At 57.7% G+C, this 27,437-nt stretch overlaps 2 protein-coding genes and 1 non-coding gene across 3 annotated transcripts; 1 reads left to right on the forward strand and 2 right to left on the reverse strand.

The window, feature by feature from the left end:
* The first annotated feature begins 8,410 nt into the window (after positions 1-8,410).
* LOC122153096 (antigen WC1.1-like) lies at positions 8,411-17,290 on the forward strand. The gene is given in 13 exon segments (XM_042789202.1): positions 8,411-8,452; positions 9,172-9,235; positions 10,629-10,943; positions 11,460-11,837; positions 11,921-12,063; positions 12,065-12,236; positions 12,583-12,897; positions 13,503-13,817; positions 14,504-14,641; positions 15,343-15,438; positions 15,870-15,953; positions 16,544-16,663; positions 17,226-17,290. Coding segments are annotated over 13 exon segments (2,247 nt in total).
* A 3,884-nt stretch (positions 17,291-21,174) lies between these two features.
* On the reverse strand, positions 21,175-21,247 carry TRNAF-GAA. The gene has a single exon. It is a non-coding gene; the product is annotated as a tRNA-Phe (tRNA).
* Positions 21,248-26,646: 5,399 nt separating this feature from the next.
* On the reverse strand, positions 26,647-27,204 carry LOC122153097 (olfactory receptor 14J1-like; the record flags this gene model as incomplete). Its single annotated transcript, XM_042789203.1, has 1 exon — positions 26,647-27,204. A coding segment is annotated over one exon (558 nt), but the record flags the coding sequence as incomplete, so codon positions are not given.
* Positions 27,205-27,437: the final 233 nt, after the last annotated feature.

A 27,437-nucleotide genomic window follows, 5' to 3' on the forward strand; every position in this document is an offset into this window, starting at 1 on the left:
TGTCAGAAGGAGCAGCCCCTGCGGCCCTGGCTGGAGCAGTCGGGGTGGGGGTGGCTCGGGGCACCACGGGGATGTGCCTGGGCTCAGCTCCAGGAGGAAACCACAGACTTCCTGCGGGCGCTTGTGGGGGGGAGTGCAAGGAGCTCTGTGAGGCCACGTGGGCTGTGGTTTGTGCACCTGCAGGCTGCAGCTCCCGAGCCCCCGCGGGGAATAACGGCCCCTCAGTGACATGCTGAGAGTCAGGGATCCGTCTGAGCTGCTTGTCTGCTGCCAGGACAGGGACATGGCCCAGCCCCAGCTCGTTTGAAGGGACCTTCCATGGGGCTCTCCAGGGAGGGACGGGTGAGCCAGCGCTCCTGGGATGGGGCTCTGGCCTGGGCTGAGGCCCTTTCCCGCTGCTGCTCCCAGCACAGAGGGGTCTGAAGCAGGGGCAGGGGCTCTTTCCTTCCCCCCGACACACCCCCGGTGCCGTCCCAGCCCCGTGGTTCCCGTGGCATGGGGATGGCTGGGCACTCGCACCTTGGGCTCTTGGATGTGCCGAGTATAGGAGATGCTCAGTGCTCCCGGCCCACACAGCAGGGTTCAAGGCATGAAAAACCCATTTCCCCCACTACAGCCAGCCCTGTCCTGTGACGCCGCACCACCACAGTGATGTGACACCTGCAGCAGAGCCATCCCTCATATATGGTCATGCATGGCACTGGAGACGTTCATTGGAGGGCTGGGCTGTGTCGGAGGGGAGATAACTCCCGATAATGTCTAAAAAGGTGCTGCTGCTTTGATTGGCTCCTCCCGTAGCTGGCCTGGCATCTGCAGAGCTATATTGCCCTCCCTTCATCTTTGTCCCCGTGAGTCCCCAGGACCTGTGACAGGAGTGCGGTGCGGCAGGGATGTGCTGGCAGGGCAGGAGGCTCAGGATGGGCACAGAGGGACTGCTGTCCCCTCAGGTGCTGGGGCTGCTCCTCTGGGTACAGCTGTGCAGGGGTAAGTGCCGGCTCCCTTGTCCCACAGCCCAGGAATAGCGGGTACCAGCGTGGTCATCGGGATCTGTTTGGGAATGGGGATTCTTTGCAGGTGCTACAGAGATGATGGACACAACGTGCTCAAGTCCGTGGACCCTGTGCCCTTCCCTGGGCCCATCTGGGTGGGAGACAGTATCTCCTTTTGCAGGGTTCAGTGTCTAGGGCAGCCTGTGCCTGGCTGGATTCATAGACACCCTGTCCTGGGGTACCTTTTGGGACCCCCTGTCCCCTCGCACTGTGCCTCTGGAGTCGGTGGTGGCCTTGCAGGTGATGGCAGCACCCAGAGATCCTCCCCGGGACACTGCTAATGTCTTGGGTGTCCTGAAGGGATTTTACACTGTTCACTGCCCCCTTTTTCCAGGGGAGCCCTGACCCCATGAAGACAGTTTGTACCCCATGGAGAGATGGGGACCAGGGCATCTACAGCAGAGAGACACCCTTCCTGGGGGATCTGGCCCAGTGCAGGGACTGGGCTGACACCAGGGATGAGAAGAGGATGTGGGTGGGGGATCCTCTGGATCGTCTCAGTGGGAACACGGAAAGCCCTGGGCATGGGGGGTGGTTTGGCTGTGCTGGGGCAGGCAGTTGCATGGGAAGCTGCAGGCCTGGGTACACGGGCTGTTCAGGGGTGCTGGGGAGGAGCAGGTGCCCAGTGCAGGGCTGGGCAGTGTGCGGGTGGGCGTGGGAAGGAGGCAGGTGGCCATTGGGGTGGGAAAAGGTGCCTTGTGTGGTGGGATGGTGAATGACCCAGCAGGTCTGGAGCTGGGCACCCCCAGCCTTGCACAGCCCATGAGGATAGAAGGGACCCCTGAACTGCCCTGGGGACAGCCTGGAGGGGAGTGGGCTCCCACCCTGGTGCCTCTGACTCTACCTTGGCAGTGGGCTCCCCCAGACCCACAGTCTGGGGCTCAGTGATCCCCTGACCCATCCCATCTTGGTGTTTGAAGGTGCTGTGGAGGTGAGGCTGGCAGACGGAGACAGGCGCTGTGCTGGGAGAGTGGAGGTGAAACATCAGGGCAAGTGGGGGACAGTGTGTGATGACTACTGGAGCATGAAGAATGCAGCAGTGGTTTGTAAACATGGACTGTGGGTCTGCTGTTGGAGCTCCTCGGTATGGACACTTTGGGCCAGGATCTGGCCCCATTTGGATGGATGATGTTGGCTGTAATGGCACTGAATCTGCCCTGTCTGACTGCACACAGAGGATGGGGTGAACATGACTGTGGACATTCTGAGGATGCTGGAGTGATGTGTTCAGGTAAAGAGACAACCTATTCCATACTTCTGGGTCTGGGATTGTGGAAAGGATCTGGCTGTGCCCTCAGGGAGCAATGAGCGGACACTGGAGCACTGCTCAATGTGGCCAGTCACACTGCTGAGCTGGGACTGTCATTGCTGGTGTCCCCAGTCCCTGGGGAAAGCCCCGAGTGAGCCTACCCAAGGGTGAACTAACCCTGCTACAGTGTCTCAGCCCCTCTTCTGCCAGTGTCTTAGGCTGCAAACGAACACCCTGTCTCTGCCCCAGTGTGTCCACTGGTATCCACTGGTCTCCACCCAGTCTGCCCATTCCCAGCCAACAGTGCTCAGGGCCCTGTGCTGGAGAAACCAGGGTGGGACTTTCTCAGAACATCACAACTTGGAGGAACGGCATGAGGTGGCTGGTCCCCGTGGGTCATTCCCCATCACAGCATGAGTACCTCAGCTGAATCAGACTGGCTTTTCATGGAGTACAAGTGCTGTCCCTGGGCAGAGGAACAGCCTTGGACCCAAACTGCACACACCACTGCAGTGCTGGGGGGACCATGCCAGTCGGCACAGGGCACCTTGTGCAGCAGCAGTTTGTCTGAGCAGTGCCTGGTGCTGTAACAGACACATACCTTTGGAACTTCTGATGGTGTAGAGAAGGGGTGCAGGGGGGCCTGGATGTGTTTGTGACACCAACACTTCCCCAACAGCTTCTTCTGCATGTTCCATGGGTGATCCTGGTCACAGCTTGCTTGGAGGTGGTGTGGGATGTGGGCATGGGAATGCCACAAGGCTCTGGGAACTCCCAGTTGATTTATTTCCAGAATTTTTCCGTCTGGTGGAAGGGAAGAACCGCTGCTCAGGACGTGGAGATCTATGATGGGGACCTGTGGAAAAGTGTCTGTGATTCCCACTTTGGTCCCAAGGCTGCTGACGTGCTCTGCAGGGAGTTGCAGTGCGGCGCAGCCCTGCCTGTCGCTGGAGGAAGTCACGTTGGAGAAGGGGTGGGTCCCATGTGGGATGGAGAGCTGCGGTGTGTGGGGAATGAATCCCTCCTCGCCTCCTGCCCCAGGGGGTCCCCCCGGGACCAGCCCTGCACCCATGCAAACAGCGCTGTTGTGAACTGCACAGGTAAGGACTCAGGGTGGGCTGTTGAACACCTGGGCTGTGCCAGGGGCAGGGGAGGAGGGCAGGGACTGTGCTGGCCTTGGCCTGAGAACAGGAGGGGTGATGTTGTCTCCTGCAGTCTGCAGTTACGCAGGAAAAGATGCAGAAGCCAATGTCTCGCTTCTGTTCCATCCTCCTGCATTTGGTGCACGGCTGCCGAAAGGTTCAGGATGGGACAGAGTCCCTCTGTCCCCTTAGTTACTGTAGCTGCTCCTCTGGGTGCAGTTGTGCAGGGGGAAATGCCTGCTGCCCTGCCACAAAGCCCTGGGGCCAAGGAGCAGCACAGGGATCCCTCTGGAAACGGGGCTTCTTCCCATGTGTCGATGTGACAAGGGCTAGAAAGTGAACAGGTTCACTGAGCCTGTGCTTCTCTGCATGGCAGAAGGGCTTTTCTGCTTCCAGGGCTCCCACGTTTCTGGCCGTTGGTACCCGGGTGTGGATTTGCCATCCTTGGGCACCGTCCCTGGGGCCCTGGCTCTGCCAGCTCTGTTCCCTGTGAGCTGGTGGTGCCTTAACTGGTGGCTCTTTGTTCTGTCATCCCAGAGGCACAGCCAGCCTCCGGGGTACCCAGGAAGGGGTGTGGGCTCTTCACTCTTGTCCCGGAGTCAGGGTGATCCCGGCCTGACCGGGGGTGGGTTGTGCTTGTGGAGACAAGGGAACTGGGGTATCTGTTCCCAGAGGCTCGCAAAGGGGTGACCTTCCTGGGGGGATCCCAGACAAGGTCAGGTTTGGGCTGATGCCCAAGGACAAGGAGGGGCATGGGTTGGGAGGCCTCACTGGGACCATCATTCTGCTCCACAGGGGACACGGAAAGTCGTGAGGGAAGAGGGTGAGTTGGGAGGGGCCCAAGGCAGGCTGTGGTCCAGGGGAGCTGGGGGCTCTGGGGAGGAGTAGCCATGTGAGCCTGGGGGATCCCTGGTGGGGACAGGCCCCTTTTCAGGGTGCTGTCTGGGGAGGAGCAGGAGCCCTAAGGTGGGCATGGGTCAGGGCGAGGGGCCGTTGGGGTGATAGGAAGTGCCAAATTGTGTGGTGCCACAAATGACCCAGCAGGGCCGGAGCTGGGAACCCTCAGCCTTGCACAGCCCATGAGGATAGAAGGGACCCCTGAACTGCCCTGGGGACAGCCTGGATGGGAGGGGCTCCCACCCTGGTGCCTCTGACTCCACCTGCACAGGGCTTCCCCGAGACCCGCGGTGCGGGTGCTGAGCTGTCCTGACTGGTCCTGTGTCAGTGTTTGAAGGTGCTGTGGAGGTGAGGCTGGCGGACGGCGGCAGGCGCTGTGCTGGGAGAGTGGAGGTGAAACAACAGGGCAAGTGGGGGACCGTGTGTGGTCACTACTGGAGCATGAAGGATGCAGCAGTGGTTTGTAACAGCTGGGCTGTGGGTCTGCTGTTGAGCTCCTCAGTACGGACACTTTGGGCAGGATCTGGCCCCATTTGGATGGATGATGTTGGCTGTAATGGCACCGAATCTGCCCTGTCTGACTGCACACACGGAGGATGGGGTGAACATAACTGTGATCATATCCTTGATGCTGGAGTGGTGTGTTCAGGTAAGGGGAAACCTATTCCATACCTCTGGGGCTCAGATTGTGGAAGGAACCTGGCTGTGCCCTCATGGAGCAACAGTCAGGCATCGGAGCATTGCCCAGTGTGGCCAGTCACACTGCTGAGCTGGACTGTCATTACTGGTGTCTCCAGTCCCTGGGGAAAGCCAGTGGGAACCTGCCCAAGGGTGCCTTACTGTGCCTGGTCCCTGAGCTGGCACAGATGAACCCTCTATCCCTGCCCTGCATGGTCTGTTGATTGCCATCTTTCTCCTCCTGTTCACCCAGGAGCTGTCTGGCAGTGCTCAGGGCCAGCTGTCCCCATGCCAGAGGCACCAGAAGTGACTCCTGTGGCCACCCACTGTCCTGGGGAAGGGCGTGAGATGGGGAGCTACTTTTCGGTTGTCCCCCTTAGCAGACACAGGACCATTGGCTGATGTGTTTGTGCCACCAGCACCCCCTGAGAGCAGCTGGGGACCTCGTAGGGTTTTTTGCCTGTGGCCACCTTGGAGATCAGCTGGCATGTAGTCAGGGTATTGCCAGAGGGCTGTGGGAACTCTCAGGGTCATTGGTTGGTCCAGAATCTGTCCGGCTGCTCTAAGGGCACGGTCCTCCTGAGGACGTATAGTGATCCATGATGAGGCCCTTTGGACAGCGGTGTGTGACTCACACTTTGGTCCCAAGGTGCCAACGTGGTTTGCAGAGTCTGCTGTGGGTCTGCAATAGACACACCCCCCTGAGTGCTCTGATGGTGTAGGGAAGGTGTGTAACTTAGCCTGGATGCTTTTTTGACATTAACACTCCCCCAACAGCTTCCTCTTTCATTAATGCAAAAGTCAGTCTGTAAGGAAACTCTCAGAGACCAAGGTTTACGGTTTCTGAAGGAAGCATTCCTTCACTCATGCCAGGCCAGTGAGGCTTAATTCCACCTAGCACTGACTCCCTGAACTTGTTTGTATCCTGTCAATATAGGAAAAAGTCATACATATTCATTAGCTTTATGGCGAGTATATACATAAATACAAGCCTTCCCTGGTACTCCTTTTAATACTATAATGCCCTTTACACATGCGTGGTTGTGCATCCTGGTGGTCGTTTCAGTATGTCAGTGGCCATTACTTCCACCTTGCTCATCTTCTTTACCTTCTCCTTTTCTTAAAATTGTCTATCTTGATACTCATCGTTGTTTTCATTAAGTTCACACATGACAAAATCAGTCCATTCTGGTCTTTTTGCAACTCTTCTTCTTGTTATTATCTTTGGGCATTCAGCATGTATACTACTTAATCTAAGCCGACCTTGGATGGTCAGTAGCTACGTGCAAGACTATCCAATTAAGCACCCACTATCTTCAAAGGTTATGCAATAAAGCAACTGCTACCTTCATAGGACTATTGTTAAAAATAACAGCTTGTTTCAAGGACCTACCTTCTACGCAATCTGTCCTTTCAAGCAAATATTACATGGAAACTTAAAGCTATCACTGGGATATGCAATGGGTGATTTGGTGACAGCTTGCTTAGAGGTTGTGTGGGATGTGGCATGGGAATGCCACAAGGCTCTGGGAACTCCCAGTTGATTAGATTTTTTTCTAGAATTTTTCCGGCTAGTGGAAGGGAAGAACCGCTGCTCAGGACGCATGGAGATCCGTGATGGGGACCTGTGGAAAAGTGTCTGTGATTCCCACTTTGGTCCCAAGGCTGCTGACGTGCTCTGCAGGGAGTTGCAGTGCGGCGCAGCCCTGCCTGTCGCTGGAGGAAGTCACGTTGGCGAAGGGGTGGGTCCCATGTGGGATGGAGAGCTGCGGTGTGTGGGGAATGAATCCCTCCTCCTCCTGCCCCAGGGGGTCCCCTCGGGACCAGCCCTGCACCCACGCAAACAGCGCTGCTGTGAACTGCACAGGTAAGGACTCAGGGTGGGCTGTTGAACACCGGGCTGTGCCGGGGGCAGGGGAGGAGGGCAGGGACTGTGCTGGCCTTGGCCTGAGAACAGGAGGGGTGATGTTGTCTCCTGCAGTCTGCAGTTATGCAGGAAAAGATGCAGAAGCCAATGTCTCGCTTCTGTTCTGTCCTCCTGCATTTGGTGCACGGCTGCCGAAAGGTTCAGGATGGGACAGAGTCCCTCTGTCCCCTTAGTTACTGTAGCTGCTCCTCTGGGTGCAGTTGTGCAGGGGGAAATGCCTGCTGCCCTGCCACAAAGCCCTGGGGCCAAGGAGCAGCACAGGGATCCCTCTGGAAACGGGGCTCTTCCCATGTGTCGATGTGACAAGGTAGAAAGTGAACAGGTTCACTGAGCCTGTGCTTCTCTGCGTGGCAGAAGGGCTTTTCTGCTTCCAGGGCTCCCACGTTTCTGGCCGTTGGTACCCGGGTGTGGATTTGCCATCCTTGGGCACCGTCCCTGGGGCCCTGGCTCTGCCAGCTCTGTTCCCTGTGAGCTGGTGGTGCCTTAACTGGTGGCTCTTTGTTCTGTCATCCCAGAGGCACAGCCAGCCTGGGGTACCCAGGAAGGGGTGTGGGCTCTTCACTCTTGTCCCGGAGTCAGGTGATCCCAGGCTGACCGGGGGTGGGTTGTGCTTGTGGAGACAAGGGAACTGGGGTATCTGTTCCCAGAGGCTCGCAAAGGGGTGACCTTCCTGGGGGGATCCCAGACAAGGTCAGGTCTGGGCTGATGCCCAAGGACAAGGAGGGAGCATGGTTGGGAGGCCTCACTGGGACGATCATTGCTCCACAGGGGACACGTAAAGTCCTGAGGGAGAGGGTGAGTTGGGAGGGCCCAGGGCAGGCTGTGGTCTAGGGGAGCTGGGGGCTCTGGGGAGGAGTAGCCATGTGAGCCTGGGGGATCCCTGGTGGGGACAGGTCCCTTTTCAGGGTGCTGTCTGGGGAGGAGCAGCAGCCCTGGGTGAGCAGGATAGGGCGAGGGGTTGTGTGAAGGAAGTGCCAAAGTGTGTGGTGCCACAAATGACCCAGCAGGGCAGAGCTGGGCACCCCTAGCCTTGCACAGCCCATGAGGATAGAAGGGATCCCTGAACTGCCCTGGGGACAGCCTGGATGGGAGTGGGCTCCCACCCTGGTGCCTCGGACTCCACCTGCACAGGGCTTCCCCAGACCCGTGGTGCTGGGGCTGAGCGCTGTCCTGACTGGTCCTGTGTCAGTGTTTGAAGGTGCTGTGGAGGTGAGGCTGGCGGACGGCGGCAGGCGCTGTGCTGGGAGAGTGGAGGTGAAACAACACGGCAAGTGGGGGACGTGTGTGGTCACTACTGGAGCATGAAGGATGCAGCAGTGGTTTGTAAACAGCTGGACTGTGGGTCTGCTGTTGAGCTCCTCAGTACGGACACTTTGGGCAGGATCTGGCCCCATTTGGATGGATGATGTTGGCTGTAATGGCACCGAATCTGCCCTGTCTGACTGCACACACGGAGGATGGGGTGAACATGACTGTGGTCATGCTTATGATGCTGGAGTGGTGTGTTCAGGTAAGGACAACCTTCCATACCTCTGGGGCTCAGATTGTGGAAGGAACGTTGCTGCGCCCTCAAGGAGCAAAAGTCAGGCACCAGAGCATTGCCCAGTGTGGCCAGTCACACTGCTGAGCTGGGACTGTCATTACTGGTGTCCCCAGTGCCTGGGGAAAGCCAGTGGGAACCTGCCCAAGGGTGCCTTACTGTGCCTGGTCCCTGAGCTGGCACAGATGAACCCTCCATCCCTGCCCTGCACGGTCTGTTGATTGCCATCTTTCTCCTCCTGTTCACCCAGGAGCTGTCTGGCGGTGCTGCGGGCCAGCTGCCCCCATGCCAGAGGCACCAGAAGTGACTCCTGTGGCCACCGACCATCCTGGGGAAGGGTGTGAGATGGGGAGCTACTTTTGGGTTATCCCTGCGGCAGACATGAGTCTCTTGGCTGAAGCAAAGGGATTGCTTGGAGAGGAAGAGCACTGGGCTTGGCTAGAAGAGCATGGTGGCACGTGGCACCTTGTTCCTCTCCCAGGGTCACCCCATGAGAGCCTGCTCATGGGGACATGGCACCGTGCAGGCAGTGCTGCCACCCAGCCTCTCTGCCTGCCCCAGCCCCTGGCTGCTCTGTGCCACAGGGGATTTGCCAGCAATTACTGGCTCTCCTCTGTGCCCACCCTTGAACCAGGAGCACGTGTAAGCCCAGGGCTGCTCTTCTGTCCACTCTCCTGCCTTCTGCCCAGCCACTGGGCAGGGCCATGCATGCCCAGCAGCGCACTCTGGCCATGGCGAGAACCTCTGTACTGGGTAGGCTCCTGAGCAGGTGGTGGCCCAGCCACTGACCACGGGTACATCCTCACAGTCCCTTAGTCCTGTGACATGTCCCATCCACCAGCCTCACCCCAACAGCCCAAGATCTCTGTGGGCATGGGTGCACTTCTCATGGCACCAAGGGGCTCCTCACGCCTGGCGCTGAGCTCAGTGGGGCAGAGCAAGCTGCAGCAGCCAAACGCACCTGGCCCCATTTCCCCAAACCCCGAGTGCTATGGGGGCTGCAGTGCCCAGGGACCAGTACTGGGCAGCCCAAGGTCTCTGCAGCAGCAGCAGTTTGTTGGAGAGACTCCTGTGGCTGTGGATGTTGGAAGAGAAACAAATCCCCAAGTGCTGTGCTGATTTCTGAGGAGCAGCAGGGGGGCGTGATGTGTTTGTACCACCAGCACCCCCTGAGAGCAGCTGGGATGTCGTAGGGCTTTTTGCCTGTGGCCACCTTGGAGATCAGCTGGCATGTAGTCAGGGTATTGCCAGAGGGCTGTGGAACTCTCAGGGTCATTGGTTGGTCCAGAATCTGTCCGGCTGCTCTAAGGGCACAGGTCCTCTGAGGACGTATAGTGATCCATGAGGAGGCCCTTTGGACAGCGGTGTGTACTCACACTTTGGTCCCAACGGTGCCAACGTGGTTTGCAGAGTCTGCTGTGGGCTGCAATAGACACACCCCTGAGTGCTGTGATGGTGGAGAGAAGGTGTGTAACTTGATATGGATGCTTTGTGACACCATCACCCTTAAATAGCTTCTAATGTGCAGTGAGTGATTTTGGTCACAGCTTGCATGGAGGTGGTGTGGGATGTGGGCATGGGAATGCCACAGCTCTGGGAACTCCCAGTTGATTTATTTCCAGGATTTGTCCGTCTGTGGAAGGGAAGAACCGCTGCTCAGGACGCGTGGAGATCCGTGACGGGGACCTGTGGAAAAGTGTCTGTGATTCCCACTTTGGTCCCAAGGCTGCTGACGTGCTCTGCAGGGAGTTGCAGTGCGGCGCAGCCCTGCCTGTCACTGGAGGAAGTCACGTTGGAGAAGGGGTGGGTCCCATGTGGGATGGAGAGCTGCGGTGTGTGGGGAATGAATCCCTCCTCCTCCTGCCCCGGGGTCCCCCCGGGACAGCCCTGCACCCACGCAAACAGCGCTGTTGTGAACTGCACAGGTAAGGACTCAGGGTGGGCTGTTGAACACCGGGGCTGTGGTAGGGGTTGGGGAACAGAGCAGGGACCGTGCTGGGCCGGTGTGAGGACAGGAGGGTTGATGGGTTTGTTTGCAGCATGACAATACTGCAGAAGGAAAACAAAGCATTGTCCCTCTGGCCTCTCCACCAGCTACTGAGGGTACAGAGCACAATCCACTCTCTTTTCTCGCCTCTGTCCCCAGAGTACACAGGGATCAGACTGGTGAATGGCAGCACAGTGTGTGCGGGGAGGGTGGAGGTCCAGGTGCTGGGGACCTGGGGGACCCTCTGTGCCTCCCGCTGGGATCTCTCGGATGCCCACGTTCTCTGTCAGCAACTCAACTGCGGGTTTGCTGAATCCATTCCTGGAGGAGAACATTTTGGGAGAGAGACTGGCCCTGTCTGGAGAGACTCATTCCACTGTGACGGGACTGAAGCCCTCCTGCAACAGTGCCCAGTGACCACCCTGGGGGCCTCGCCGTGCTCCCAAGGGAACGCTGCTGCTGTCATTTGCTCAGGTGAGTGCTGGAAAAATGCTGCATGACTCCATTTGTCACTTGTGTGCAACATACCACTAAAAGTAGGGGTTCCATGGCTGTATCAGGCTGAATTTCTCCTTGGGGAAACCCTGGCTTCCCCAGGAACCGTCTGGAGGGCTTTCCCTGCTCAGACTGACCGCTCGACTTTGGGAGAGCTGAGGACTGAACGGAGGCAGGCATCTGCCCCCAGGGCAGTGGCTTAGGCCCCAGCACCACCGCCAGGCCCGGGCTCCTCTGTCCTCGTACTGTGCAGCGAGCCCAGGACAGGGCTGCAGGGCTCTGCTCCATCCCTCTGGCTGCAGCCGCCGCATCCCGTCCCACAGAGAGCCCTGCAGAGCCTCATCCCCCCACCCAGGCAGGAGCTGGTGCCCCCAGCAGCAGCTGACCTGGCTGTGAGCTGCAGGGAGGGCCCAGGCTTTGCCCTTGTTTCTCGTCAGCACAAGGCTCCACCTTGTCCCGTTTGGTTGAAAATCCCCCTCGCCCTGCTCCCTGCAGGGTGCCATGCTCCCGGTGCCGCTGATGGCGTGGCATCTCTGCTGTCCCCAGGCCCAGCCGGCTTTGGATCCCTGCGGCTGGTGGGCGGAGGGAGCCGGTGCGACGGACGAGTGGAGATCTTCCAGGATGGGGCGTGGGGCAGAGTCCTGGATGAGCAGTGGGACGTGCAGGAGGCCAGCGTGGTGTGCCGGCAGCTGCGGTGCGGAGAGGCAGGGACAGCCTACAACCCCCCAAAGCCTGAGCGAGGGACGGGCCCCGTGGGGCTGCGAGGGGTCCGGTGTGCAGGGCACGAGGCCAAGCTGACCCTCTGCAACACCTCCCTGCCCAGCAGTGCGCTGGCAGCAGGGCTTGCGGAGGACGTGGGAGTCATTTGCTGGGGTGAGTGGCACTGCCCAGGCCCAGGTGACGGTCTGCGCAGGCAGGCAGGCCCTGACAGCGACTGGGGTTTCCACCCGCTGCAGGGAGCCGGCGGGTCCGGCTGGTGAACGGGGCCGGGCGCTGTGCAGGGAGAGTGGAGATCTACTCCCAGGGCATCTGGGGGACTGTCTGCGACGACGGCTGGGACCTGTCTGATGCCGCCGTCGTTTGCCACCAGCTGGGCTGCGAGAGAGGCAGTGGAGGTAGCCGGCTCCGCTCGCTTCGGGGAAGGCTCCGGGCAGATCTGGCTGGATGGTGTGAACTGCTCCGGGGCCGAAGCTGCTCTCTGGGACTGCCCGGCTGGGCCCTGGGGGCAGCACGACTGCGGGCACAAAGAGGATGCGGGAGTCATCTGCTCAGGTCTGTGCCACCTCAGGAGCTGTGGTGGGAGCCTGGTCCGGGGAGGGCAGGACGCGGGGAGAGCCGGCCATGGCCAAGGCTGCCCCTGGCTGCCTCTGAGCTCCTGCCCAAGGCCCACCCATGCACGGACACCCTCAGTCCCACGGGGGGTCCCTGGGGAGCTCAGCTGTCCCGAGGGTTCGGGAAGGGCAGGGCTGGCTGTAAATCCGGGACTTCTCTCTGCCCCTGGGTGCAAGGGGGATGTGGTGGCCTTGCCCCTGCCGGCTGAGGCCTGGGGGTGTAGAGGTGTCCTGGCTCCCACAGCCCCAGATCAGCCTGTTCCCGCTTTGGGGCCTTTTCTTCCCAGAGTTCGTGGCCCTGAGGCTGGAGAACAGCGACGGCTGCTCCGGGCGCCTGCAGGTTTTCTACAACGGGACATGGGGGAGCATTTGCTCTAACTCCATCACTGACAACACGGTGACACTGGCGTGCAAGGAGCTGGGCTGCGGGGACAGAGGATCCCTCGAAACACGCCTGCCCTCTGGCAGGGTGTCTGGCCCTGCCTGGCTGGATCACGTGCGGTGTGGGGAGACAAACAGCTCTTTCTGGCAGTGTCCCTCCACACCCTGGAACCCACAGTCATGTGAATACCTGGAAGAGGAGATCCACATCACCTGCAATGGTAACTCTGAGGCACCCAGGCACCAGTGTCACCCCAGCTCCTGCTCCCCACAGGGCATGGCCAAACACAGAGAAAGAGCTTGGAGAGGCTTTTACTTTCCATGCCAGACCCTTGTGCTGCCAGTGGCACAAACGTGACCGCGGCCACACACATCCAGCAGCAGTTGCCACCCAGGTTGCCAGCAGTGCCTGGGAAGCAGAGGCATCTCCAGGTGAGGTCTCAGAAGAGACCAGATGGTTTTCAGAAGAGCCTCCCCTCCACAGACAAGCTACTGCTGCTCTGTGAGCCAGGGACCTTCTGGGGCTGAGCAATCAGGGTCCCCCCACAGTCCTGCATGTGTCCCATGGATGACAGGGTTTCAGTTGCTGCCCCAGATGGTGCAGGGAGGCCCGAGCAGAGCTCAGCCCCACTCTCTTCTGCATGATCCCCCAAACCAGCCCCTTCACCACAGTGTTTCCTTCTTCAGGGGGACAGCCAGAAATGCCTCCAACCTCGCTGGCACCGTGCCCCAACTCCACGAGCTGCACAGGTAGGGAGCTCCCCTCTGTGTCTGGCAGGGCTCTGCCTGCTCTCCCGGTGCCATGGGAGGTCTTACTCTTCTCCAGCCAGGGAGAAGATTCGTGCCGTGGGAGGCAAGGACGAGTGCTCGGGCAGAGTGGAGGTCTGGCACCGTGGCTCCTGGGGGACGGTGTGCGACGACTCGTGGGACATGCAGGATGCCGAGGTGGCGTGCAGGCAGCTGGGCTGTGGCCCCGCGGTGTCTGCCCTGCATGAGGCTGCATTTGGGATGGGGACGGGCCCCATCTGGCTGGAGCAGGTGGAGTGCCAGGGGACGGAGCCATCCCTGCAGGACTGCTGGGCCCGGCCCGGGGACAGCGGGGCTTGCCGGCACAAGGAAGATGCTGCTGTGCGCTGCTCAGGTTAGTGGCAGGGCTGGGAGCCTTTGCTCGGGTATTAGCAGGGAACTAGGGAAGGCCTTTTGTCCACGCGGTCCGGGCATGGACCCCGACCTTCCGAGAGAAAGAACATTCCTGTGGAGTGCAGGAGCCCGGTGCCAGGCAGGGAGCAGCCTCGGTGTAACTGGCCGTGCTCTGGCCACTGCCCGTGGGGCCCTGCAGCCCCAGGACTATCCCCTGGGCTGCCTCTGCCATCCTGCCTGCCTCCCAGAGCAGAGGTGCTGGGCTCTGTCCCGGCCTCCCTTTCTGGCACTACAGGAGGGGCAATTTGGGTGGGATGTGTCAGGGACATCTAGAGACACACACACACACACACACAACACGGTGTGTTGGGGAGGAGGTTTCCTGATACCCACACACCCAGTGTCTCAGCCCAGCTCTCCTTTTCCTCCTCTGCAGCTACACCCAGGACGACAACACCCCCACCCCGAGCAGGTAACTTGTCCTCCCCGGAGTCTGGGTACCCCCGGGGCCAGGCTGTGACCCACAGCTGGATGGAAGGGGCTCCTAGCTGGGGTGTGAAACTGCCTGGAGGAGATACTGGAGTGGTGGCAGGGGGTTGGGGAGAGCTATAATTTACCCAGGATGGTGGAAGCTTTCCTGTCACTCACCCCTGGGGTGCTGCCCCTTCGAAGTTGTCTCCCATGCAGATCCCACCCGAGGCCATCAGAGCAGCAGCGGGAGAGTCTCAGTGCCCGTCATCATGTGCATCATCCTGGGGACCCTTGTCTGCCTGCTCCTGGCCCTCCTGGCTGGGCAAGTGCTGAGCGCCGGGGCTGGGCGCAGAGGTGAGTCCTTGCCCAGAGGTGCCGGGGGGAGATACCTCCTGGTAGGGCTGTAGGGTGCTGTGGGGGTGTCAGCAAGGGGCACAGGCAGAGCGGGAGGGTGAGACTGTGTGCTGCTACCTGCCTCGTGCTTCCCCGTTGAGTGCCTGGCTGTGGGGCACCAGCAGCAAGGGGTGGAGAGAGCCCCGAGGTGGGGGCAGTTAGCCATGGTGTGAGGAGAGAAATGGCAGAGAGGGGATGGCCAAGGCTGGCAGTGCTCTCGGTAGTGCTGGAGGGGGCTCTGGGGCAAGAGAGATGCTAGGAGGAGTGTGGGGCAGCAGGGTCCATCACCGTGGTGTCAGGCCCCCAGGCTGTCCCCCTGCCCAGCCCTGCCCACCCCCTGGTGGGACAGGGGCAGGTAGGGGCAAGCTCCAGGTGGAGAGGAAATGTGGGAACATATCCGGGGTGAGACAAGGGGGACATGGCGCACAGGCCAGAGGGGCATGAGCACTGTCTCCAAAGGGATGATGTGAGGGTGATGCTGCCCCAGATAATCTTCACACCAATGCTGCCCTCACTGGGGATGTGGCAGCTGTGCCTGGACAGTGCAGTGGGGCCGTGCTGTTGGACCAGTCCTGAGGTGGCACATGGAACCGTTTTGGGGGAGCACAGTGGGGTCCCTTTGCCCCTCTGCCTGTCCCTGTGCCAGCCCTCTCTGTCCACAGGCTCCAGAAGAGCCCAGGAGCCCTTCCCCGAGGCTGTGTACGAGGAGATTGGGTACAGCCCAGCGTGGGAGAAACGGGCCAGGTTTGATCGCTCAGGTGGGTGTGGGTCTTCCCTGGAGGCACATCCGCAGGACCCTTTCCTTTGGCCCCAACCAGGAGCTGACCCTCTGAAGCCCCCCAGCCTGTGGTCCCTGTGGTGCTGGGGCTGTGGGGGCTGTGGGGAGAGCATCCAGGTCCTGGGACCAGGAGAGAAGCTTTCTCCCAGTCAGCTTTGACTGTCCCAGCTGGACAGCCCCTCTCTTCCTGCCCCTGCACCCCATGAGACACCCGAGGAGCGAGGGAAGGGGCTGTCCTGGGCCAGCTCTGGAAGCTCCTTTGAGACAGGGTTTGTCCCGGGGGAGCAGGGTGAATTCCCAGCCCTCCTCCCCACACAGCCCCAGCTCTGTGGGTCCCCCTTCCCCAGCAGCGCTGACCGTGAACCACGTCAGTGGGGCTTGCTCCATAACACCTGCTGTGCATCTCTCCAGGCTCCTATTCAGAGGAGTCCCTGACCCAGCTGCAGCCCCACCCTGGGGTCAGTGAGGAGGAGAAAGGTCTGGGATCAGCACCAGGTAATGGAGGCAGGAAGGGGTTGATCTCCCTGCAGACATGGGGTGGACAGAGGTGTCCCTGAGTGTCACCATCGGAGAAGGGGAGGACATGGGCATCACTTGTGGTTCTGCCAAGCCCAGTGTCTGCGCTTTGTGTCCCTGCACATCCTCTCATCCTCTGCTCTGCAGGACGGATCTTCTCACTGTCACCAACTCCCCTCTCCTTTCAGATGTCCTTGTCCTGCCCGGAGGTGACCCAGCAGATGGCTACGATGATGCCAGGGAGGTTCCTGATGCGGGGGAGGATGCTGTGCCTGGGCAGGGAGAGTGGGAAATGCCCAGGATGCCAGAGGAGGGAGCAGGGCCCAGGGCTGCACCTGGAGGTGAGAGGGAAAGAGAGCGCTGCCTGTTCCTAGGGTGCCATCCCTGGTGCCCCTCAAGTCACTACCCTACTGACACCCAAACCTGCAGGGAAGAGGAAACCTGGCATGGGAGTTTTCCTTGAAAGGCCCGGGGGTGGGAGAAGGAGCTGAATGTGGTGAGGAGCAGGGAGGGTGGTGGTGTACAGATCCCATGGAGTGAACTGAAACGTCCGACCTTGCTGCTTGCAGGGGGCAGCCTGCGCTCCTGGAGAAGTGCCGACGTCCCTGGAGCTGAAGGAGACACCTCGTCCCCGTCCCCGGGGAGCATGGGCTATGATGATGCTGAAGAGGTGCCTGTGGCACTTCCCTGTGAGGACGCAAAGGCTGTGACACCGGAGCTTGGTGCACAGCAGTCCCTGAGCCCCAGGCCAGGAGAGCCCATCCCTGCTGCACAGCTGGGTGCAGCCGGGAGGGAGGAGAGGTCTGTGCAGCTGGGAGAGCCGCAAGCACCAGGGGACTGTCTCTCTTGAGCCATGGGCAGCAGAAACAGCCTGGAGTTTCCTCCATTTTTATTCCCATTTTTATGCTGTGCATTCTTATATTTGTTTATTAAAAGCCTCTGGGGGCTTTGACCCAGAGCTGGTGCTTCCCTGCCAGGTGTCAGGGCATCTCCCTGAGGCTGCTCAGGGAGAGCAGAGAACAGAGACACAGTGGTCGGGAAGGGGCACGTCTCAGGGACAGCAGGCTCGGTGTCAGCCTGGGGCTCCGTGAGGCCATGGTCCCTGGGGAATAATCTTGGTGACAGAGACATCTCCATCCTGCTGCCCAAAGACAGTTTCTAGAAAAAATGGCTCTCTGATAGGTCCCATGATGCACCCCAGTAGGAGCACCCTTTTCCTCCCCCAAGGGTTCCAGCTGCTCTTTCCCCCAGGCCCTGCCTGGGCCACGCTGATCCCACAGTGCAGAGGCCACAACAGAGCTGCCATGTCAGGGTGAGCCCTGGGCTTTTGTCTCACAGAAGCGAGCCCTAAGGTGACCGCAGGTCCCTGAAAAACCCAGCCAGCCCCAGGTGGGATCATGGCCCGTGGATTACCTCCCACAATGCTTGGGAGGCAGCTCTGCTCCCCACTGCCCTGGCACAGGGTGCAGAGCCACCTCCTGGGAAACACGTGTCTGGGATTCTCTCTCCTCATGCTCTGCCAGGACCCCAGTCTCCATGGGCTGTTCCTCCTGCCTTGCAGACCCGGGGCAGCCCTGGGAAACCCTCCTCCTGCTCCCCTCCAGCTCCCACCCCTGCCCCCCTGCTGCCTTGCCAGGGATGTCAGTTTGGGTTGTGTGAGGGGCAGTACTTGTGGGCAGGTACAGGAGGGCTGGGAGCACCGAGGATGAGGGCACTGTTCCCTCAGCGCTGTTAGAGGGCCAGGGGGATGGAGAAAGCTTCCCCACAAGACGCGTGCAGCAGCCAAAAGCTGTGCTCCAGCCCCTGGCCTGGAGAAGGGCCCATCCGGGAGGATGCTCATGTGGGCACTTTTCCATGGCAGTGGAGATTTTGTGTCCCTCCACTAAAACTGGTGCTGCTGGGAGCTGAGCCAGGGTCCTTCTCCCTCAGCTGGGGTTTCACCTGCCCCAGCACCCACGGCACAGAAACCTTGTGCAGAAGCCAGGCTGGGAGAAGAGTTTGGCACCTGGGCAGGACCTGGCGCCCAAACTGCCCAACTGCCCTCCCTGCTCCCGCTGGTGGGTCTCCGCACTCCACCGGCTCTTCCCCAATGGGCTTCTCTGCTGCAGGCTGGAAGGTGCGTTGGGTGTCTGTGGCAGGATTGCCTGGGGGGAGTAGCTGCAGCTCCATAGTGCTGCAAACAGCAGGATCTGGCCCTGGAGCAGAGTGGAGAGGAGGCAGATGTTGCCAACATCCTCTCCTATAGCAGTGTTGCCCCATTCCCTGCTGGGAGCTCCTCCACCCCTGGGCTGACCCTGGGGGCACCTGGGGGGAGCCGAGTTCACACATCCCTCTGCCCCACACCTGAGAGCCTTCCTGCTGGCAGCCCTCATGGGAGAGCAGTGTTCCCAGGGCAAGACCCCCACAGTGATGCGTGACATCCATGGGCATTAAAAACACAGCCTGGAGAACTCTCACTGGGATAAGCTCCAGCCCTGCATCTCAGAGAAATAAGTTTATAAAAGTGAAGTAAAGATGAAAAGGGGAGTGTTATTTTCTGAACATGGGATGGTGGGGGCCTCTGGGCAGTATGGACACTGATCTGCACACTCAAGGTGCCCCAAGTGGGAACTGGGGAAAAGAGCCCAGTGCCTGTTCAGTGTGACTGCCCCACCAGCTCTGCCCTCCCATAGGTGTAATATTTCTCCCATAATCTGGCATCTGGTAGAGGTTTGCCTCTTCCTCCTTGAGGAAATAAGCCCCAGGCGTGGGTGAGCTTGAGGGGGCAGCACCCCTGAGCAGAAAGAACCTGTTTCATGCATTTTGGGACTTAACAGTCTGGCTCTGCCAGCTGGGTCCCTTCTCTGCAGCAAAGCAGGATTGCCACTGTGCCCCAGATCTGTGGCTGCTCCTGCAGCTCCTGAGGATCTACCTGAGGGGGGTCGCAGTGAGACCCCAACCCTCAGCACTGCTGCCCCACACTGGGCAGAGCTTGGCTGTGGAAAGCCCATGGGAGAGCAGCCTTATTTCTCTGAGTTTGGGCTCCCTGTTGCCAAGGGCTGGGCACCCTGCAGTGAAAGTCCGTGTCTCTCACCCCGTTTTGGTTGCCAGTGGTTTTGCTGGGGGAGCAGCCAAGGCACCATGTCCTGGCTCTCGCTGCCTGGGCATGTCTGTGGACAGGCTTGTGCCTCCCCGATCCCACCAGCACAGGGTGCGGAGACACCAGACACCCCATGAATAAGAGGTGGGCACCGGCCCCACGAGTCGCACCTCTGCCGAGCTGTGCCTGACCTCAGCAGCTCCACGTTCCCTGAACTGGGGCTCTGCTCCAGCCAGTGGTGCCGGTGGAAGGAGAAACACCTGGAGACAGGGTCAGGGTAGGAAATGTCATTCCTCCGGCTGGGAGTCCCACAGCCCTGCCCAGGCTCATCCAGCTCAGACACCCCTACCTGCTGGCACAAAGGAATGCTTCTCATGTGGTTTGGGATCTCCCCCTGGAGAAAGGACAATCTCAGAGCCTTGCCCCTGGCAAGCCACCAGGGCAGTGTGGCCCTGGTCCCAAAGGACACCTGGGCTGGACCAGCACTCTCACAGCACATCCCTCAGTGCAGCCAGAAAGGATTCCGAGCGTGCTGCCGACTTCTGTGCCCTCCCTGAGGGCTCCCCACAGGGAAGCACACTCTGCTGCCCAGCGCTGTCCCTGGGCGGCGGGTGGGGTGGCTCTGTGGTGCCGGGCAGTGACATGAGCTCAGGTCCAGCACAGCTGCCGCTTCTCCTCCAGGACGGTGCTCAGCCGAGGCAGCACACCCAGCCATGCCACCGCCCTCCTGCCCTCAAAGCCAAGCCCTGGCTGGGCAGGACAGACCCACAGGGCCTGGAGATGACCAGAGCCTGAACTCCAGCCCACACCTGCCTCTGGCTGGGGAGTCAGGGCAACAGCACCCCTGGAGGTGCTGGGGATGGAACCCAGGAACTCCCCCATGCAAAGGAGCTGCTCAGCCACTGAGCTACAGTCCCTTGAAACCTGCCAGCAGGAGAGACACTCTCCTCCCATGATGTGTCTGTGCCAATCACAGTGCCGTTGTCCCCAGGTACCCTGGGACCCTCTGCAGAAAACAGAACCTGAAGCCTCCTGAGATAGGGGAAGTCAGGACTGGCTCTCCACTGGGGCCTGATCCAGCCCTAGGGCTGCACTGCAGAGTGCTGCCCCTTTACCGACTCTGCAGGGAAATGGGGCAGGAGGAGGCTCTTGCTGCAGGCACTTCTCCCATGCTCTGGCCCATTTTGAGCTAGGTCGATGGAGAAGAGAATACCCCTAAGCCTCCTCTGCCCCCCAGGACAACACCCCTCTCTGCCACGTCTGTCCCCAACTCCACAGCAGGAGCAGTGCAACAGGGTGAGGGAAATTCCCTCTCTGGGGTGAGGTTCCCCCAGGCTCTGATGGCACCCCGGGTGTGTGGTGGGGGCACACAGGGGCAGAAATCCTATAACCCCTCCTCCAGTCACTGGGGCTTGCCCTGCACCACTCCTCCCACCAGCATCCCAGGAGGTGAGGTGGACAGCAGGCTTCCATCTCCCTGGGGCTGCGGGTGTGGGTGGGCTCAGGGACCTCCCCACTCCTCCAGCGCTGAGGCCTGTCCTGACAGCAAAGCAGTGCCCTGGGACAGCCCTGGCTGGGGTCTCTGTGGCAGGGTGGCTGAGCACGGGCAGCTGTTAATTCCAAGGCTGAGAGCCTGACCACACACAGGGGTGGTGTCTTCATGGTGGTAAACATGGGACAATTGTGCTGCTCAGCTGCAAGGAGTGCCTCTCCCTGGGACTGGGGAGATGGTGGCCTCCCTGTGGGCAGTGTGCCCTGGTCTGGGAACTGAGGTTGAGGTGAAGGATGTGTGTGAGGAGGGGAGCAGTCTGTGCACCAGTGAGAATGACCATGAGGAGAGAGACAGAGTCTTTGCAGAGACCCCTGAGTGGAGAGATCCCGATCCCTGTGGAGCAGGGAAGGAGACCCAGCTGGAGAACACCCCAAAGACACACTGAGTGGAGAGTCCTGCCCAGGGGAAGGCTGGGGGCTTGTGGCGCAAGAGGAAGGATCCTTCTAACCTGTAGATGTGCAGCTACAGCGCACGGGCAGTGCTCTGGCAAGAGGGGAAGGAGCAAGGAGGGCCAGGGCAGGATGGACAAAGGCAGACGGGCTCTGCAAGACCCTAAGGGAGAAAAACATTGCTGAAACCTGGGGTTGAACCAGGAACCTTTAGATCTTCAGTCTAATGCTCTCCCAGCTGAGCTATTTCAGCCCTGCTCCAGCAGCCCTTGTCCCTGTGCCACCTGGGCCAGGCCACAGCCTGACACACGTGAGGAGAGCTCCTTGGGGACGTTCCCAGGAAAAGCTGTGCCCAGTGCAAGCAGAGCGGGCCTGGCCTCTCCCTGCCCCTGTGGCCAGGTGAGCTCCAGGTGCGGGGTGGGTGCCAGCTTACAGTGGGCGTGACAAGATATGTGTTGGGCCTTGAAAACAAAGGTAATGGTTGCAAAGTCAAGTGAGAAGGCCAGGCACATTCAGCTGCAAAAGCTGAGGGTGAAAGAAGTGTGGGGTTAGTGGCAGACCCCTCTCACAGGGAAGAGAAGCCCAGGGGAGGAAGAGCTTGTGCTGGTGCCATAGGCTTTTGCTTCATTCTTGCCTGAGCCAGAGCGTTTTTTCAATGTTGGGAGACCATATGTAGGGGGAAAGGAGGCTTGGAAACCTCCAAGGGTCTGGGTTTCAGAGCCTCTCAAGATAACCTCTTCCAGTGTGTAAGTGACCTCATGGTTATGACCTCATGGTCCTCATCTCCTGCCTGAACGTTCTTTCCACTTTTGTCCCTTGCCTCTCCTTTTCCCACCATCCACCACAATGAAGAGCCTGGATCTATTTTCTTAACTGCCTGACAGGTACTGAAATGCTCCTACGAGGTTTCCCAAAGCCTTCTCGTCTCCATACTGGAGAGTGTTCCCTCAGCCTTTCCTCAGGTGGGAAGCTCTCCAGCCCCCTGCACGTCTACACATGCTTGACAGTATTGGTGCCTCTTCACTGAGCTTGCTCCAGTTGATCAATGTCCTTCCTGTACTGGGGGCAGGGGGCCCCAAACTCAGTGCAGTACTGGGCATGTGGTCCAGCAAGCACTGAATGGAAGGAGAGAATCCCTCCCCCTCATCTCCTGGCCATGCTCCTCTTCAGACAGCCAGGATGCTGTTGGCCTTCTGGGTTGCCAGCCGTCTCCGCTGACTCATGTGAAGCTTGTTGTCCACCATGAACCCCAGGACCTTTTCTGCTGAGCTGCACCCCACCCAGGGCTGTTGCCCAGGGTTAGGCCAGCCCAGGGAAGGACTTGGTTGAAGATGAGGGGTGTTGAGGGAAAGGATTAGGGAGGTAGGTAGGGCTTAGATTTCAGGCATCTGGTGAGGGTTTCAGCTTCAGTGATCAGGGCAGGGATAAGGATGAGAGCTCACCTTTCAGGGTTAGGTGTTAGGGTATAGGCAAAGGTTTAGGGTGAGCAGGACAGAGCCAGGCCTGAGGGGCAAGGATGTGGCACTCGGCGTGTATTTGTCCTCAGAGTGACCGGGGGAAAACCTCAGCTGCTGATGACCAAAGGCATCACCACTCAAATGGGCTGGGAATTAGCACTGAGCCCCTTGGCAGGGCACATCCAAGGGGCTACATGACACAGGATGTCTCTGTCTCCTTTCTTGTCACCCTGAAGTCACTTGCCTCTGTTCTTCTGCTCTAATCAGCCCCCAGAGAGGCCCACGTCAATCTCCTGAGGGAGCTTCCTCACCCAAACCCCTCAGCATGCCCCACTAAACCCCAAAGACTCTTTATTCCTCCCACAGCTCAGTAACTTTCCCCTGGGAGCTTGTTAGAGTGCAGAAACTATAATTAGTTTATTCTTGCATCTTAATTTCTGTCCAGTTGCAGGGGAGCTTTTAGAACAGCCTGTCTTCGAGGATGGGTTTTGTTAAATATAATGATGTTAACAACCACATGATGTAACACAAGTTCATTTCTTTCTCAGTTATACCTCAGAAATGCTTTGAACATTGACAAATGATTTTTCAGTTGACTGTAAAATGTTGCCCACAACACCCCAAATTCATTTGCTAGAGGTGGGCATGGGCTAAGGAGGCACAGGAAGATGGGCAGGGAGATCACTAGAGGCATGAGCTGGTGACAAGGCTTGGGCTGAAATTTGGCCAAGAAGGTGGAAAAGTGATTTAAACTGCCAAACTCTCTTTTAGCCACTGCTAATTGTGTATATTTATAATTTCCTATCTATTTGTCAGCATATTTTTATGGTCATCGCTTGAGGAAGGTAGACCTTAGTGGAGGCTTGGACTTGGCATACAGTTGTGGACTTCAATGTTGATTTTTTTTTTTTTTTAATAATTTGCATCATGTTTTACTTCCGTTTCTTCAAAATTAATGAGTCCTGTGACTATTTACAGTCAAGTCTCAGGGTTAATCAGGTGGGAATTGGTGCAAAGGAGCTGTAACATTCAGCTGTGAACATCAGTGAGGAAGTCTGATGTAGAAGAATGCAAGTCCCAGGCAGCCCCTGAGGGAAATGGTGGGGCTGGGGAGGTGGGGAGGAAAGTTGCCCATACAGTGGGGGACCTTGAGGAGACGCTGTTGTTACATTTCCTGTCCTCCTTAGAAGACCCTCTGAATTGGAGAAAGCTTCTATCACTTCTGTAAAATTAAAAAAGATAAAACCCCTTCAGAAAAAAAAAAAAAAAAAAAAGTTTTATGAAGTTGTCATTAAAATCTTCCACTTAAGTTGACTCCTGAAGCCTCTCCAATTACCTGTACAAGCCTGAAAGTCCTGAAATATATTATGGAAGAAATGAGTCTCCCTCATGTTTTCTCGTATTTAATGAGCCTTATGGTGTATTTGGTGCTTGAACCTCAGATACTGAGAGGAGCTGAACCAACCTCTGAAGGGGTTAAGTCAGAAGCAAAAGCCAAAGTGTCTTGGAGTGTTAATTGGCCCCTCTGAGGCCCATTACAGACCAGGTGTCCCCATGGATTAGTTAGAGAAGAAAATTGGAGGCTGTGAGTACAGGTAGGCAAAGGCACTGTGCAAGGGGAGCTGATGCTGAGTAAAACTTGATATATTTTATCATGGCAAGTGGTCAGCCCCAAGAAGGGGGATCCTGTCCCTCACACTGGCTCAGGGCTCTTCCTGGGGCACTGTGGGGTGGGGTGGGCAATGCTGAGTGGAGGACAGTGGTACCACAGCTCCCAGCCTCCCTGGGGGGCTGCAAGGAAGCCACGAGGCCCCAGTTCCATGTGATTATCATGTCTCCTTTCAGGCCTTGGTAGCAGAGACAACTGCCATAGCCAAGGGGACAGAGACCCCCAGGCTGTGGACACCCAACCTATGGCATCTCCCTGCCTTTCCTGAGATCTCTCCTTCCTCCCTGCCTGTTCCTTGGAACACAAAGCACTGCACTGATCTGGGCTCTGGGTGACCTCTGGTACCACTGCACTACCCTTCAAGGGACATTTTTTTCTCCTCCTGTCCCGTCTCAACCTCCCAAGCTGTACTTTGTGATTCTTTTCCTTTCTCAGGTGGTTTCCCACTACAAAGAAAAGGTCCAAATCTCTGAAAACACCCAAAACTCCTAATTTCGAGCTACTCTTTTACTCCCGCACGACCTTCCACACCATCAGGACAAGGAATCCAGGTCCCTCAGGCACTCCACACACTTCATGTGCTTAATGCCCTCTAAACCCACCTTTGCAGACATCCTCTGGGCACTCTCCCGTTCCTTCCTTCTCCTCACAATGGAAAGCCCCAGAGAATGTTACAGGTGTGGCCACACCAGTGCTGAGTCGAGGGGGATGTAACTCCCCGTGTCTCGATGGTCATGCTACAGTGCAGCTCCGTATGCAGGAGCTGGCTCTATTCATGGTGAGCCTTTACCAGGTACATATGGCATCACTCACAGTGCCCAGGGCCTTCTCCTCAGACTCACTCCTCTGCTGGTCCAGTCCCACTTTGCCCCTTCTCCTTGTACAACTTGAGGTTCCTGCTGGCCAAAGACCCAAGTATCTCAAGGTCCCTGTGCACTGAAGCTCCAGCACATCAGCATTTAAGGCATGTGTGCAGATGCTTCCTCTGAGAAGACAATAACTTGACTGGGTGTATGGCAGTATGAGTAAGAAAAAGAAATGCTCATTTAATGGAAGTGATGACGAAGGTGGAAAGCACCACTGTAACGATGAACGAGCTCATCCCCAGTCACACTGAACTTCACAGGAAAACAATGAGCAGTGAGGTTGACCTAAATCTATGCGCCTCAGATGGTCAGTTCCAACACCTTATTGGGCAACAATAAGGTCAAGTTCAGGGATAGGAGTGACAAAAATCAGCATTTGCTGCTTTCTAAGATTTGCAGCAAAGTCCTGCCAGCAGGCAGCAAAGGTACAGATGCAGAAGCCACCCCGACAAGAATGTTGTGCACACTGAAAAGTCTTTTTGGTTGAAGGCAGACCATGACGATGGCTGAACAGTTTGTCACAACAGGCAGAGCACAGCCTGACATTTCCGATCCTAGTTCAAGTGACTGCAAAGAACAAGAGGAAGGAATATGATGCTTGCAAACAGCCTGGATAATGAGCATGATCCACGGCATCTGGTCACAGAGGCCAAATGACCCAACCAGCTGGTGTGCATGTCAGATGCAGAGGGCAGTGGGGCCCAGAAGAACTTCCCTATTTGACAAAAAGGGTTGCAAGGAGCCAGGCTTACCAAGAAAGGCAATCTGCAAAGTCATGATTTCAGCTGGGACAGAGTTAATTTTCTTCCTAGCATCTGGTAGTGCTGTGCTTTGGGTTTAGGATGAGAACAATGTTGAGAACACAGGGATGTTTTAGTTGTTGTTGAGCAGGGCTTATCCTAAGTCAAGGATTGTTCAGTTTCCCATGCTGCCAGTGAAGGGGGGCACAACAATCTGAGAGAGTGCATGACCAGGACAGCTGACCTGAACTAGCTAAAGTGCTATTTGATACCACATGACATCAGGCCCTGTATATAAACAAGAGGGAGGAAGATGTTTGGCTGGCCGTGAGATGTGGATCACTGCTTGGGGGGACCAGCTGGGCATGGATCAGTGGGTACAGAGCAATTGCACTGGGCACCCCTTGTCTTCTTTGGTTTTATTCCTCTCTCTTTTTGTTATCTTCCTTTTCATTACAGTTATTGCAATTATTTCTATTATTATTACTAATATTATTATTATTACTACATCTTGTTTCAATTATTAAAGTCTTCTTATCTCAACCCGTGAGGAATTTTTGTTGTTACAACAAAAGTTGCCACAAGCTTATCACCCAGAGTGCAGGGAGAAAAGAATGAGAAAAAACATTTTTAAAATTCTAATTCCTTGGGCTTATTCTTGGCAGCAGCTTTGTTAGGATAGCCCAGCATTCAGGCACGGCACGCAGGAGACCCTTTTTATTGCTGAGATGCTCTCAGGGAGGCGGACCTGGTAGAGTGTTCAAGGCATTTGTGAAAGGTTCAGACACAACAGATGAAGCCTCTAGAGAAGTGGAATGAAGCCAAGCAGTTACCTCTTACGACAATTATCACAGGAAAAAAATGAACCAGAGGCTTGGCCTAGCCAAGCTCTGGGTACTCTGCAGAGAAGGTGAGGCAGGTTACTGCTGGTGGAACAAGGTGCATTGGATCAATTCCTTCACCGCATCCTTGAGGTCCCTGTTCCTCATACTGTAGATGAAGGGGTTCAATGTTGGAGGTACCACTGAGTACAGAACAGCCATCGCCAGATCCAGGGATGGGGAAGAGAAAGAGAAGGGCTTCAGGTAGGCAAAAAATGAAGTGCTGATGAACAGGGAGACCACGGCCAGGTGAGGGAGGCACGTGGAGAAGGCTTTGTGCCGTCCCTGCTCAGAGGGGATCCTCAGCACGACCCTGAAGATCTGCACATAGGACAGCACAATGAAAACAAAACAAGCAAAGAATAAAAATGCAGTAAACACAAGGAGTCCAAATTCCCTGAGATAGCCTGATTCAGAGCAGGAGAGCTTGAGGATCTGGGGAACTTCACAGAAGAACTGGTCCACCACATTGTCGTGGCAGAGTGGTAGAGAAAAAGTGTCGGCAGTGTGCAGCAGAGCATTGAGGAATCCACTGCCCCAGGCAGCTGCTGCCATGTAGACACAAGCTCTGCTGCCAAGGAGGGTCCCGTAGTGCAGGGGTTGGCAGATGGCAACATAGCGGTCATAGGCCATGATGGTGAGAAGGGAATATTCTGCTCCAAGGAAAAATACAAAGAGAAAGACCTGGGCAGCACATGCCAAGAAGGAGATGACCCTTGTGTCCTGGAGCAAATTGGCCATGGCTTTGGGGAGAGTGGTGGAGATGTATCCCAGGTCGAGGAGGGAGAGGATGAGGAGGAAGAAGTACATGGGGGTGTGGAGGTGGTGGT

This window comes from Tyto alba, unplaced genomic scaffold (assembly GCF_018691265.1).
Source record: "Tyto alba isolate M040663 unplaced genomic scaffold, T.alba_DEE_v4.0 Super-Scaffold_15, whole genome shotgun sequence".
NCBI classification, from domain to species: domain Eukaryota; kingdom Metazoa; phylum Chordata; class Aves; order Strigiformes; family Tytonidae; genus Tyto; species Tyto alba.